This window comes from Callionymus lyra, chromosome 9, assembly GCF_982586985.1.
Source record: "Callionymus lyra chromosome 9, fCalLyr1.hap1.1, whole genome shotgun sequence".
Taxonomy (NCBI): domain Eukaryota; kingdom Metazoa; phylum Chordata; class Actinopteri; order Syngnathiformes; family Callionymidae; genus Callionymus; species Callionymus lyra.
Window position 1 is genome coordinate 13,863,289 of NC_141826.1, and position 12,810 is coordinate 13,876,098.

At 38.6% G+C, this 12,810-nt stretch overlaps 1 protein-coding gene across 3 annotated transcripts in view; it reads left to right on the forward strand.

Annotated features, from left to right (window-relative positions):
• Window positions 1-12,810, forward strand: part of slit3 (slit homolog 3 (Drosophila)) — a 258,143-nt gene that overhangs the window by 198,698 nt on the left and 46,635 nt on the right. For all 3 annotated transcript variants that reach the window (XM_087799783.1, XM_087799784.1, XM_087799782.1), the window contains 7 exons: window positions 409-480; window positions 2,369-2,440; window positions 3,676-3,747; window positions 6,459-6,602; window positions 6,686-6,849; window positions 9,964-10,114; window positions 12,438-12,512. In XM_087799783.1, the coding sequence (XP_087655909.1) occupies window positions 409-480; window positions 2,369-2,440; window positions 3,676-3,747; window positions 6,459-6,602; window positions 6,686-6,849; window positions 9,964-10,114; window positions 12,438-12,512 (750 nt within the window). The remainder of the gene's footprint in view (window positions 1-408; window positions 481-2,368; window positions 2,441-3,675; window positions 3,748-6,458; window positions 6,603-6,685; window positions 6,850-9,963; window positions 10,115-12,437; window positions 12,513-12,810) is intronic.

Sequence of the window (12,810 nt, forward strand, 5' to 3'; positions counted from 1 at the left end):
AAATGTCCAATTGAACTCTGGGCTCGTCTTACGATTGTCAAAGGACAAGTTTGTCAAAGTGGACGACGCTTGGCGACACAGTTAAGCGTTTAAGCAAATGTAGGAGCGACAGGGGAAGAGGTCAAGAGCAGGACAGGGTAAGGTCGGAAGAGGAGGAGGATGAAGAGTGAGCTATTTCCCCTTTATCACTTTGACAGCTGACCCTGGCCTTGAGTCTTTCCCAGCATCCTCCACCTCTCTGCTGCTCACATACGTCAGATGCATTATTTAGCCTTTTTTTTTAGCAAACATTCATGTAAGAAGGTTCATTACGATCTACTTCCTATCCTTGTGGTTTTTGTCGCTATAGTATCTGGTCATCTCACCCTTTCATCCCCGTCTTCTATCTCTCTCTCTCTCCCTCAACAGTCGTCTGGAGCAGAATCTAATTAAAAGCGTCCCGGCGGGAGCCTTTTCCTCCTACAAGAAGCTGAAGAGGATGTAAGTGCAAACACGCCTCCATGTAGATGAATACATTACTTTGTTAATACAAGCTTGTGTTTGAACTGAAGATGTTTGCATTCCTCACATACTCGTATCCACACCCCTACATGTGTGCGTCCATATATGAATTATGGAAATATAAAGTATAAGTTCATGGGTTAACTGATGGAAGATCAAAAGGAACATGTTTTATAATGTATATAGTGCGTCACCTTATAGTCTTATATATTCACTAGTGTTCGAGTTAGCGAGTGATTGTATGAATATAATGAAACAGATTTTGAGTAGTTGATGAATGGATGAGAGAATCTATGGTAAGTTTTTTTTTATATATAACAAGGAAAGAGCCTTGAGTGTTGGTAGACTCATAGATCCAGGGTTGACCGGATTAAAAAAACACTTTTTGAGTAGTAAATGAATGGATGAGTAAATATATTAGAATTAATAGTATATTTTTATTTTTATTTGTGTTTGAAAAGTTTTTGGGTAAAAAATAAACAAATGAGTGGATCTACAGGAATCAATAGTATTAGTATTAAATGTATACAATTATTTTTTTATTTTAGTATTAAATGAATGATTTAATGGATGGATGAGTAAAAATATGGGAATAAATTATTATTATTATTTATTTATTATCTATTATTGTTTTTTGTGTTTAAAAATTATGTTTTTTTTAAACAATTTTGGGAATTAATGAATTAGTGAATCTATGAAAATAATCAGTATTATAATTATTTCATAAATGTATACATTTTTTGTTTTTATAAACAGTTTTTACAAGTAGATGAATGGATTCTTGACTCTGTGGATGGTACTTAATACTCAAGAGAGATGAGTTAAAGAGCCATTGCCTGTATTCATGTGACCCTCATGAGATAAGAGTAAAATTGCAAAACTGATAAATGACAGTGAGCAATTTTATGTTGGACTTGAGTCAAAAATTAATTTCAAATATTGGTGTTTTCATCTTTTTGATAAAATATGGATAGTTGTTTATAAAGTATGTGTATATGGAATATATCTAAATTAAAACACCGTCTTTCCGCTTAGTTTTATCATCTTGTAAGGATTTGTTCATGTATATTCTTTATTTCATATCTGGTATAAAATGTGGCCCATGTTAAAAAAGGGATGTCAAGTTTTAAACTTCAGTTTTTCTTTTTTTCTGTCATACTTGGTGTGATAGTTGTTGGCATCTTTGCATGATAGGAAGAGTAAGAAAAAGATCAACAGAAAAAGTCCATTTTCTATTTACTATAAACACGTGATACACAATTTTCACATTAATAAGAGGTCATTATTACATCATTGAACAACACACACGGAGATAAATACACTTGTGGCCATTTAACACATGAACCATTCCGGCGATATTTCAACTGAAATATACTGATGAGACGGACCAATTAAAATGGTGAACATCGCTCAGCGGCGTCATCATCTGGAGAGGAAGCGTCTGCCACACACTCTTGCTCACCGTTCATCATGTCCCGATCACACACACCCACAGGAATAAAACCTTCTGCAGAAAAAAAATAATAATCATGCAAATGTATGAAAAGTAGACTTGTTCCTCTGCCACACACAGTTGAATAATATATCTCACAGCGGTGGGAAGTGAGTGACACGTACATGCACTTAACATGCCACCGCTCACGAATCCCATGTTTCCTCTCAGTCTCTGCTTCATCCCGGCGTCATGTCCATTACTTCTCCATCCCTCGTCTCATGTCCCCTCGCCATGACCCGCCTTGATGTCTTCTCCCGAGATCATTTGTCAGACAGTTCTAGGACGCTCAGTCAGAATGAACCCCATTAGAGTGTATTAGAGTGATGCACTTAACCCCTCCCCTTTTTTTTTTTCTTCCCCCCGTCTCCTCAGTGACTTGAGCAAGAACCAGATTTCTGACATCGCTGCCGACGCGTTCAGTGGCCTTCGCTCACTCACATCACTGTAAGTACCGTGCGCGAATGCTACAGCGAGTAATTGCATTTCCAGAGGTTTAACAAATAAAATGTTGTTGCTGTCAACGTTGACAGCTGAAGCACAGTGGAGTTTTTTTTTCAGTTTTTTCAAATTGGGAGTGTGTGTGTGTGTGTGTTTGGATAAACCAAGCAGCCAATGTTTTGGCGTGCGTCGCCCTCCGAGAAGGAACATGAAGGACAGTTTAATTTGAATCAATCTGGAGCATGAAAATCGGATGGACAGACAAGACAATCCGGGGGGCAGACAAGGTGAAGTCTGCTGGGATGTTAACGTCACACACGTCCACACACAATGTCACCACCCCCCCAAAAAAAATCACACGGTCGGTGATGTAAGGCCGAGGAACGTTGAGGGATCATTTGAACTTGCTCATGTGAATAGTTGTATCATTTATCAGATCTAAGTCCACCAGTGAAAAGAAAGGCTTAAACGCCTTTCTCACTCAAATCGGCAAAGGGGGAAGAAATGGGGGGGAATTGGAGGAATTTGACGGGGCCTGAAAACATTTTACACTTTTTTATTTTATTTTAGTTATTGAAATAACTGTTGTGTTTTTCTCAGGATGATTCTCTGGTTTTCCTAAAATCCTCAAACAATGAAAAACCTCTAAAACATGCGTTTTTAATTCAAGCAGAGAAACAGAATGTATAAAAAAAGGAAATAAAAATCAAAATATCAATTGGTTATAAAAAAAAATATATATACTGTAAATATAAATGTACTTAAAGATTCCAGTGTCCAGATTATGTTATATACATTTTAATACACCATAACATTTTAAGAAGTTAATTTGTTATTTAGTTGAAGATGTACAAAATTAGGATTTTAATCGCTCAAAAAAATGTGCTAAAATGTCACCTCGGTATGTCTGCAGATAGCTAGGACTGTGACCAGCAAGCTAAGCTAGCATCTTGTATATGGTTATCTTCAATTTAAATTTAAAGAAAAGACAGTTTAATTACTAATATTATTATTCTCAGAACACTTAACTACCGAAAAAAGCAAATAATATAATAGTGAAATGTTCTAGTTCAGTCCTTGGCTCCTACAAAGGTTTGAATTTATCTCTGTGATGTCTATTTAAGATGCAGTGTCTTTGTAATAGCCGGTATATTTCTTGGTTTCATCAAAATGTAGACTTTTCTATGGGTTACGACCGTCCATGCCTGAAGTTTATTCAAGAATCTGATATTTTTCCGTAGGGTTCTGTACGGGAACAAGATCACGGAACTACCGAAGGGATTGTTCGAAGGACTTGTTTCCTTGCAACTGCTGTGAGTACACCTTCGTTGTCAGGATATACAAAATAATTGTTTTAAACGTCATACTTTGTTTTCTCCTTTTTGAAACAAAAACTTTTTTTTTTTTTATTTACATTTAGAAACATTTCGTGTTTGAATACAAAGTCATTCATTCATTATCTTCTGTGCATTAGTCACAAGGCTAAAGTCATTCTAGCTACTACTGTAAGGGCAAATATCAGACCGGATTATGACCTTTTGACGACAAATACACTTTTCATTTTGACCTCAGCACACCTCAACATGCATGATCACAGAATGTGTGTTAAAAAAATTGTAAAATATTGACCTTAACTTCTCTATTTTTGCCGTACTTAAGATCACATGACTGGTTTCGACTTTGGGCCTTGTAATGAAGCCTCAAATTACCTTTGAATAAAAACCTCTTTTTTTATTCTTCTGGTTAATCCCCGAATAATCCCTCAGGGCCAATAAGCAGAGAAGCAGTTCTGCTAAAGTTCTGACTCCTGTTTCTGCCACCGTGCCGGAGCGTCGCTGCCTGCTAAGTATTTAAAAAATGCCGCAGTCCACTGCAGGAACAACTAATATTCCGAGCTTTGCTGTCGTTAAAGGAAGCGAAGCGAACAGAATGAGGATGGAAGCATCTAACCAACACTTTTTATGGGCTTAGTCGGCTCATTGGCGATGCATGCTGCATATTCAGAGGTGGGAGTAGAGGGGGGAAACGATGGATGGATGAAGGGATGGAGCGAGAGGGTGAGGAGGGATGAAGACCCATTAAAAACATATAAAGCGAAAGGAAGAATTATTTAGGCTATTCTGCTTAAAATGAGAGATGTAGACTCGCATCCATTACGACCAAATTATAGTCAGGCTTGATCCATTCGTTCTTTGAAAACATTTCATTTATTTTAAAGAATAATCTATGATGAGCCATTTAGATAATGTAAGACACATAACTTCCAATGTTAATATAAATATTGTCCTGCCTCGGGCTCGTATCTTTAATAATACTCTCTTCTTTAATGTGTTATTGAGAATTGTCTTTTCGTAGAGCCTCTTAATGTAGTGCAAAAAGTGTTACCTCAGAATGAATGAACCTAGGACTGTTAGCCACTAGCTAACCTAGCAATAAACATGAATAGATGGGTAAATGGATAGATGGATTGATGGATAGATGGATAGATTTGGTTTCCAGTTCAAAGCAGACAATCGTTTTTTATAAAAACATCAAAAAAGAACAAATCGCAAACAAATGAACAAAGTTCAGAGGATGACAAAGTGCAAATATAATATATTCTAGCTAGCAGTGCTAGTGACGGAGATGAAGCTATAGGAATTAGCATCTGATAGTGGTCCCCCAAACTACGGTTTGCACATTTTGCTTTGGTAAAATATAACCAGCTGCATTTTGGTACTTTTTTTCATATACAGTGCATGTTAAAAAAAAAATAGGACCACCCGTTTTTATGGTATTTATTGTTTTGTAGAGTAGCTAAGTAAAAATCAATATATATTCTACACCTACCTGAAATATATCAATAATTTAGAGCAAGCTGAACTTTGATCCCTATCAGAGAAGTGAAGCAAATATATATGACAACTGTAAACTCTCTTCCATTCCTGCCTCAGACGTGTATGAATACTGTTCATTCACGTGTCATTGAGATCCACCTTTAATGTATGGAAAAAATGAATTTACCACCATCACGGTCAACCAGCTTCATGAAATGATGTGTCAATTAGCGTCAAAAACATTACATATTGTCATAAAAATATAATCTAGATGAGATATGATAGATTTGCTGTTAAATTGGAAATTTAGAGGAACAAAAGTTTTACGGGTGGTAAATATTACCTCATTGAAGCTAGCTAAGAGTGCTAGCTGGATTAGCAAGTAGCGAAGATTGCTAATGATTTAGCATCTAGCAAGCTTAACTTTAGAGCATTAATAGCACCACAAAAATATATAATTTAACTTATAATTGTTTATAGAATTGTAAATGACAATAAAGTCTATATTTATTTATATTTATTGACACGTAGAAATAGCCTCTAAATTTTTTCTCCCAAAATATTGTAATATTTTAAGCAAAAAATAAAAATTGGAGTTTTTAAATCTAATAGTTTTTTGCTTTTGAGTACACGGAAGAATCCATTAGGTTTAATTCCCACTTAAGAAATGGTGTCATGTCACGTACCAGAATATAAACAATATATCAAACCTCATCATGCAGATAAAACAATGACTTTTTCTAGAAAACATTGGAGCAACAGTAAATATATTTGGAGCAAAGCTTTTTTTTTTCTTCTTTTTTTCTTTTTCCTCGACGTAAAATGGACTCCCGTCGTGACGCCAGTGCTGCTTTGTTTTCCTGCTGCAGCTTCGAGTAATTAGACTCACGCTGAGAGCCGCTTAATGAGGCGAGGAAATGTCGCAAAGCAGCACGAGCACATCTACCTGTGAGTACACGTGCGCTAATGCGCTCGTTAGGAAGGACTGCAATTATGGAAGCCGCCGACTCAGCAATTATTTTGTCAGCTGAACCCAAAAAGTGGAGACGCGATAAGTCGGATTAAGTAGACGTTTGCGGTTTGAACGTGGACTTGAATCGAAAAATTTCAAAATCTGCTTTTTAAAAATGTTTTTTTTTTTAATCTGCTGTCACAAAGTATTTTCTCACTTCTTATCGTCAACTCACATGGACTGGTTTGTGTTTCAGGCTTCTCAACGCCAACAAAATCAACTGCCTCCGCGTCAACACCTTCCAGGACCTTCAGAACCTCAACCTGCTCTCCTTGTACGACAACAAACTCCAGACCATAAGCAAAGGTTTATTCGCGCCGCTGCGAGCCATCAAGACTCTGTGAGTGTTTCGCACGGTGACCATCGAAGCTGTTGATGATAGACCACGATAATAATACGTGGTGTGTGTGTGTTTGCATGCAGTCATCTGGCCCAGAACCCCTTCATGTGTGACTGCCACTTGAAGTGGCTGGCCGACTATCTGTTCGACAACCCCATCGAGACCAGCGGCGCTCGCTGCAGCCACCCCAGGAGGCTGGCCAACAAACGCATCAGCCAGGTCAAAGGCAAGAAGTTCCGCTGCACAGGTAAAAAAACAAAACAAAAACACTTTTAATTTCTGATCTTGGATTTTGGGGATTTCAAAGTACTGTGACGCCTCAAAAGGTTGTGATGATCCAGTAGCCAAGACCTGGGGAAAGTGCCGCCCTTTCACTGTATTTATGTGGCCCTTGTGAGATCAATGATCTTGTAGAAACTAAATCATTTGTTCAGTGTTTATTTATGTTAATTATGACTATAGGGGTTTTTGTTGACTTTTGACCCTTTTGGAATTTATAAAGTCTTTTTTTTCCACTCAACGATTTCAATACAAAACACAAATTATGAAAGAAAAGTGCTGTTATGTTATATTTCAAATGTATGAATCAGTAACGTATCATACAGTACTTTATTTTTTTTTATAAAAAGCTTAATTTTATTACTTGTTTTTTTTTTTACCTCTCACTCTTTTCGTTCTTTCTTTTTTTGCACACAACAGCAATTAATGTTGTGAACATCAATAATGAAAACCATGTTATTTACTTGTAGCAGCTGCTTTGATGAGTTCAGTGAGAAGGTATGATAAGTGTCTTTTTCCAGTCAGAATGTGAGTCATTGAAGTGATATTTTCTTGGTTAAAATGCTAGTTTGGAACTTTAGTTTCACATTTCTACTTCTTTTAAACTCCGTTCAGGAAATAAATCAAGGTCTAGCACTACAGCAGAAACAACGTTTTAAAATTATAAAGGTTCAGGAGGGAATTTAAGGAATTTTATATATGTTAAATGTTTAAATGAATCCTCAGTTGCTTTATTCTTTTCATTTAAGATCACTTCTGTAATCTCTAGGTTTTTTGTATTTTTCTCCAAAACCTTAATGTTGTAAGAGCAATTCAGAAGGGAAAAACGGACTAACCTGTAGAACATTTTTAAAAACGTTACAGCTATTAAATCAAATGTATTAAAACAAAGTGTTCTTGTTAATCTTGTGAAGCGCTTTGTGACCCTGGTCTCGAAAAGCGCTATATAAATAAATATTACTTACTTACTTACTTACTTAATTCAGGATTTCAATCCTTATTTAATTAAAACGTAAATTAGAACTCTTGCTTGTGTTGCTGGTCACGGCTGTTCTATCGCTTCAGCCTTCCCTTCTTTGCAGTCCTCTATTTGCATCTCCTCTCCCTCTCTGGAGGTCTGCGGAAACATCTTCTGGACTCTGCTCCAGCGCGCCCCCCTCCTTCATTCCTGTTTGGACCTGCGACTGTGTGTTGCCTCTCCTCTCCTGTATGGACCCCTTAACCTGCCCCTTCCTCGCCTTCCTCCTGTGTGGACCCGCATTCTGATTGGTTGGTGCAGCTGTCTCTTGTGCTTGATCTAACCATGTGGCCCCGCCTACTGTGACCTCACATGGTTCCGTCAAGCGCCAGGGACCGCCTCGCACACGCTCACCCGCCTCTCCCAGCCAATCACTCGCCTTCTTCAGGATCAAACTGAGCATCTTTTCCGTAGGATTTGTGACCTACTGCTGTTAACATCGGAAATTTGGGGCAATTTTAGCGCGAGTGGTTATCTAGACCAGTGGTCCCCAACCACTAGGATGGTATTGATGATGATCTTTTAATCATTTGTTGCAGGGCCACACAAATCATTTGGATTGTTTGATGTACGAAATATGATGCAAAATCTTCGGTAGACTTTCAGAAAAAGTGCCGGGTGCATTTCTCGTGAGCTACCTTGCACTTGAAGGGGATCGACTTGCATCACCTTGCGGCATTTGTGATACAAGTAAAATGCTTCTGTTTTACTAAAAAAAAAATATATATATTCACTGTTATAAAATTGCTTTTAGCATAAACAGAAGTACATTTACAGTCCAAAGAAATAGTTTTAGCCCTTAAACTTGGTGAGCAAAACCTTATGACAAATGGTTTGTCCCAAATCACGCACTTCTGCACTTACACTTAATATTTTAATAAATAAATAATAAAGTGGTTTCTCACTGAGCAGTGTGCGAAAATGTAGTGGGCTATTAGCACTCAATTGGCGCACTCAAACGGCTGGACAATGGAGCGTGGATCGATGGACACTTTCCACCCTCAACGGACGCCATCTTAGTGACGTAGATGAAGCTACGTCTAAATGGCGACGGCGGTAAACGACGTAACACAACTTAATAACTTGTTTCAATTGGCGAAAAGCACTGTCAAGTGTCGCCAATAGGGTTCCAATGGCAATGGTTGCAATCAGCGTTCAAAAGTAGTAGAAGAAGAAGCCGTCAAGTCATTTCCAGAAAGTGCGTAGCGGCATTGTTTGATTTGTGACAGTACTACCCAGTTGAAATACTTTGCAAGTAAGTGCACTATCTTACAGTGTACTCTAAAGCAGTGAAATTAGAGAAGTGCATGATTTGAGACACAGCAAAAGAAGGCGGCCCAATGGTTTATGTTCTTACTAACTAGTAGAGGGAAGGTTTTCCTGGACCGTGTAGTGTCAATAAAGTGGTAAATCGACCTATAATAACAGAATACAAATAAAGGCGAAACACAATAGACAATAATATTTACAAAGAATACGTAAGTAGATGATTGATATATATAGACCTAACTGGATCAGGCAGACTGTCGTAGATTATAAAGAAACACACGAGACAGAGCTGCAGTAGATCTAACATTCAGGATGGATTTGAGATTAGCCAACTTTCCAAGGCCAGTGTTCAGTTTTTATGAAGTGAAATGATGTTGGTGCCACTTTTGATGCGAGTCCCAGTTAGACTCTAAAATGTGTTTTAATCTAATGAAAGACAACATTAGCCATCCTTGTCTTATTACTTGGTTTACATCAAGAAGATCATTTGTACATTAAATGGGTTTGTGGCGAAAACAGGTTCAGGACCCCTGATCTTGACCCCCTGGAAAGAGTTGTGCGACAATATGTTCTTGTAATAACGTGTCACAATAAGAGCCGGAATGTAAACACGCAATCTCACACTTCAGCTTGTTGGCGGCTCACAACCCACCTTGTCCCCAACTGCGATAATCTTATTTAACAACATTGTGTCCGATGTCTGAATGATAACTTTAGCTGTAAATGCCTGTTCCTGGCAACCTCTATCCATCCTCACATCTCGCTGTTGTCTCTCCTTATCGTCCCGCTCAACAGGTCAGGAGGACTATCGCAGCCGTCTGAGTGGAGAGTGCTTCCAGGATCTGGTCTGTCCGGAGAAATGCCGCTGCGAGGGCACCGTGGTCGACTGCTCCAATCTCAAGCTGACTCGCCTCCCGCCCCACATTCCCGAACACACCACCGACCTGTGAGTTGCCGTACTTTTAAACACACAAAAATGTAAATCATTTCCACTTGTCAAACATGTCGCAAGCCCAAATTCTATACTGGATACTGACGGGGCGACGATGATCGGAATTCCTGACACGCGTCTGATACTCCCTCGCAGCCATATCCCAAATGTCACTTTTCATTTTTGAGCTCCCAAACTCAAATTTCTCCAGACAGTATTTTCCATTTCCCGCCCTCGAGTCCCAAAGGAGCCATCATGATATCTGAAGAAGGGCAGAGCTTCTCTACGGAATACTGAATAGTCGATAGACTCCAAACAGGAGAGAAAAATATTATTAAAAAAAACAATACAAAACAAACATCATGAAAAAAACAGGCTAATATGTGCATTCACTTTGTTTAAAGGCAAATCACTTGTTTTTTTCATGAAAAACTTGATTGGAAACACTTTATTTTATGTTCTTTGTTGTATTAAAAAATATCTTAAAGTGTTATTGTTAGTATCCCTACAATTTATACTCAAATGATCAACTATCTTGTGTCTTAAAAAGGCGCAAGAAAAAGCTCACGCTGTTCACGTCTGTTTTAAATTCAAGTTTCATCCATTAGCGTTCATCTTTATTGATGCACCACGGCTGGTTGGAAACAGACAGAATCTATTCCCCTTTAAACCTTAAATCCGTCACGTTGCCTCCATCACGGTTGATACACTCATTATGGACTATCCCCTGATGCTGAACGCACACTTTATTTCCCCAAAACACGCTTGTGTAGCTTAAGCACATCCTCTTAACTGCGGCTTTTTGGTACAAATTGCGACAATAAAGCAGATGTCTGGCTCCTTATCTCTCTAAGTGTTTTCCCTAGACTCAGGGCAAAGTGTGTATTGATGACCACATAGAAAAGATTCATCAAACCGTCTTCTCTCTCTCACTCTGCTTTGGTTTTATTTGGATAACTCCTAATGCGTATTAGTTGTTTTATGCTTGAATGCAACAACTGGTAGGACTCAAAATATTAAATACCAGGAATTGTGTTTCAGGTTTGATCCCTTTTTTAGCTGCTAGTGATTCACAAACACCGCCACTTCTCCTGGCTGTCCAAGAGTGCATTTTTCCCTGCTACTTAGGTCTTATTAGGTACTTATTGTATCCAATGTAAGAAGCAGAACAGTATCAATTCAGGTTTATCAAATGCTTTGAAGCTTCTAATATCAATATTTAAATGTTGAAAATTGACGAATACCATAGACCAAAACTGTAGATGGATATTTTGGACGAATCCGTGGATGGATACCGTGCACGGCGGATACAGTAGACGGGTACTGTAGACGGATACCGTAGATGGATACCGTAGACGCCTACCAAAGGCAGATACCGTAGACGGATACTGTAGACAGAAACCGTAGATGGATACAATAGGCAGATACCGTAGACGGCTACCATAGACGGGTACCGCAGACCGGTACCGCAGATGGGTACTGTATATGGATACCGTAGACGCCTTCCATAGGCAGATACCGTAGACGGATTCTGTAGACAGATACCGTAGACGGATACCATAGGCAGATACAGTAGATGGGTACTGTATACGGATACCGTAGATGGATACCGTAGATGGATACCGTAGATGGATACCGTAGATGGATACCGTAGACGCCTACCATAGACGGATACAGTAGACAGATACCGTAGACAGATACAATAGGCAGATATAGTAGGCGGGTACTGTATATGGATACAGTAGACGGCTACCATAGGCAGATAAAGTAGACGGTTACCGTAGACGGGCACCGGCTACCATAGATGGATATAGTAGACGGCTGCCGTAGACGGCTATTGTAGATGGGTGCCATTGACAGGCCCCGCAGACGGGCACTATAGACGAGCATCGCAGTCAGGTACAGTAGACGGGTATAGTAGTCGGATACCCTGGACGGCTACCGTTCATGGATCTCATAGACAAAAAGGATACCACTCTTATCACCATGTAATTAAAAATAATAATAATTATTGATCGATTCATCTGCTGCGGATGGAGATATAAACCTGTGTCCATTAGCCATCTTGAAAGATGCATATCTAGATTTTAACTTCAAGAAGTTTATCTAAAATATTTTCAATCTCCTGCTCTCTCCTTGGTGTAAGAACCTCAATCATTACTGATCTCCTTGATCTCAAGGAACATGTTCCAGCCACTAAACGTGATTGACTTTGATGATGTTTTGTCAAAGTATGGAATACAACTAGATGATTCCTGGGGCAAATTCTTGTATGTTGTCCAGAAATGTCATGCAAATTGAAATTCTAATAAAAGTGTCTTTGCTTTCCTCTTTACAGTCGATTAAATGACAACGAGATCGCCATCCTGGAGGCTGCAGGAACATTTAAGAAGCTTCCTAATTTAAAAAAGATGTGAGTATGGTTTAATTTGAAGTAAAGCCTGATATTCAAAAACTGTAATAGTGTAGTTTAAAGTAAGGAAAGGTAAGAGAGGTTCAGGCTGAGGCCAATACACATGATAAATATGTGAATATAATGAACAAGCATAGGGAAAGTTCTCAATGAGATTGAGGATGTGGACAGGAATGGAAAGGGAGAAAGGATGTGTAGGAGTTTGACAAAAAAATAAAAACTATTAACGGGAAGTCGAAAATGGGCCCGTGGTGAAGATTTACAGTCTTACTTTATCTACAACCGGCCTCGGCAAGTG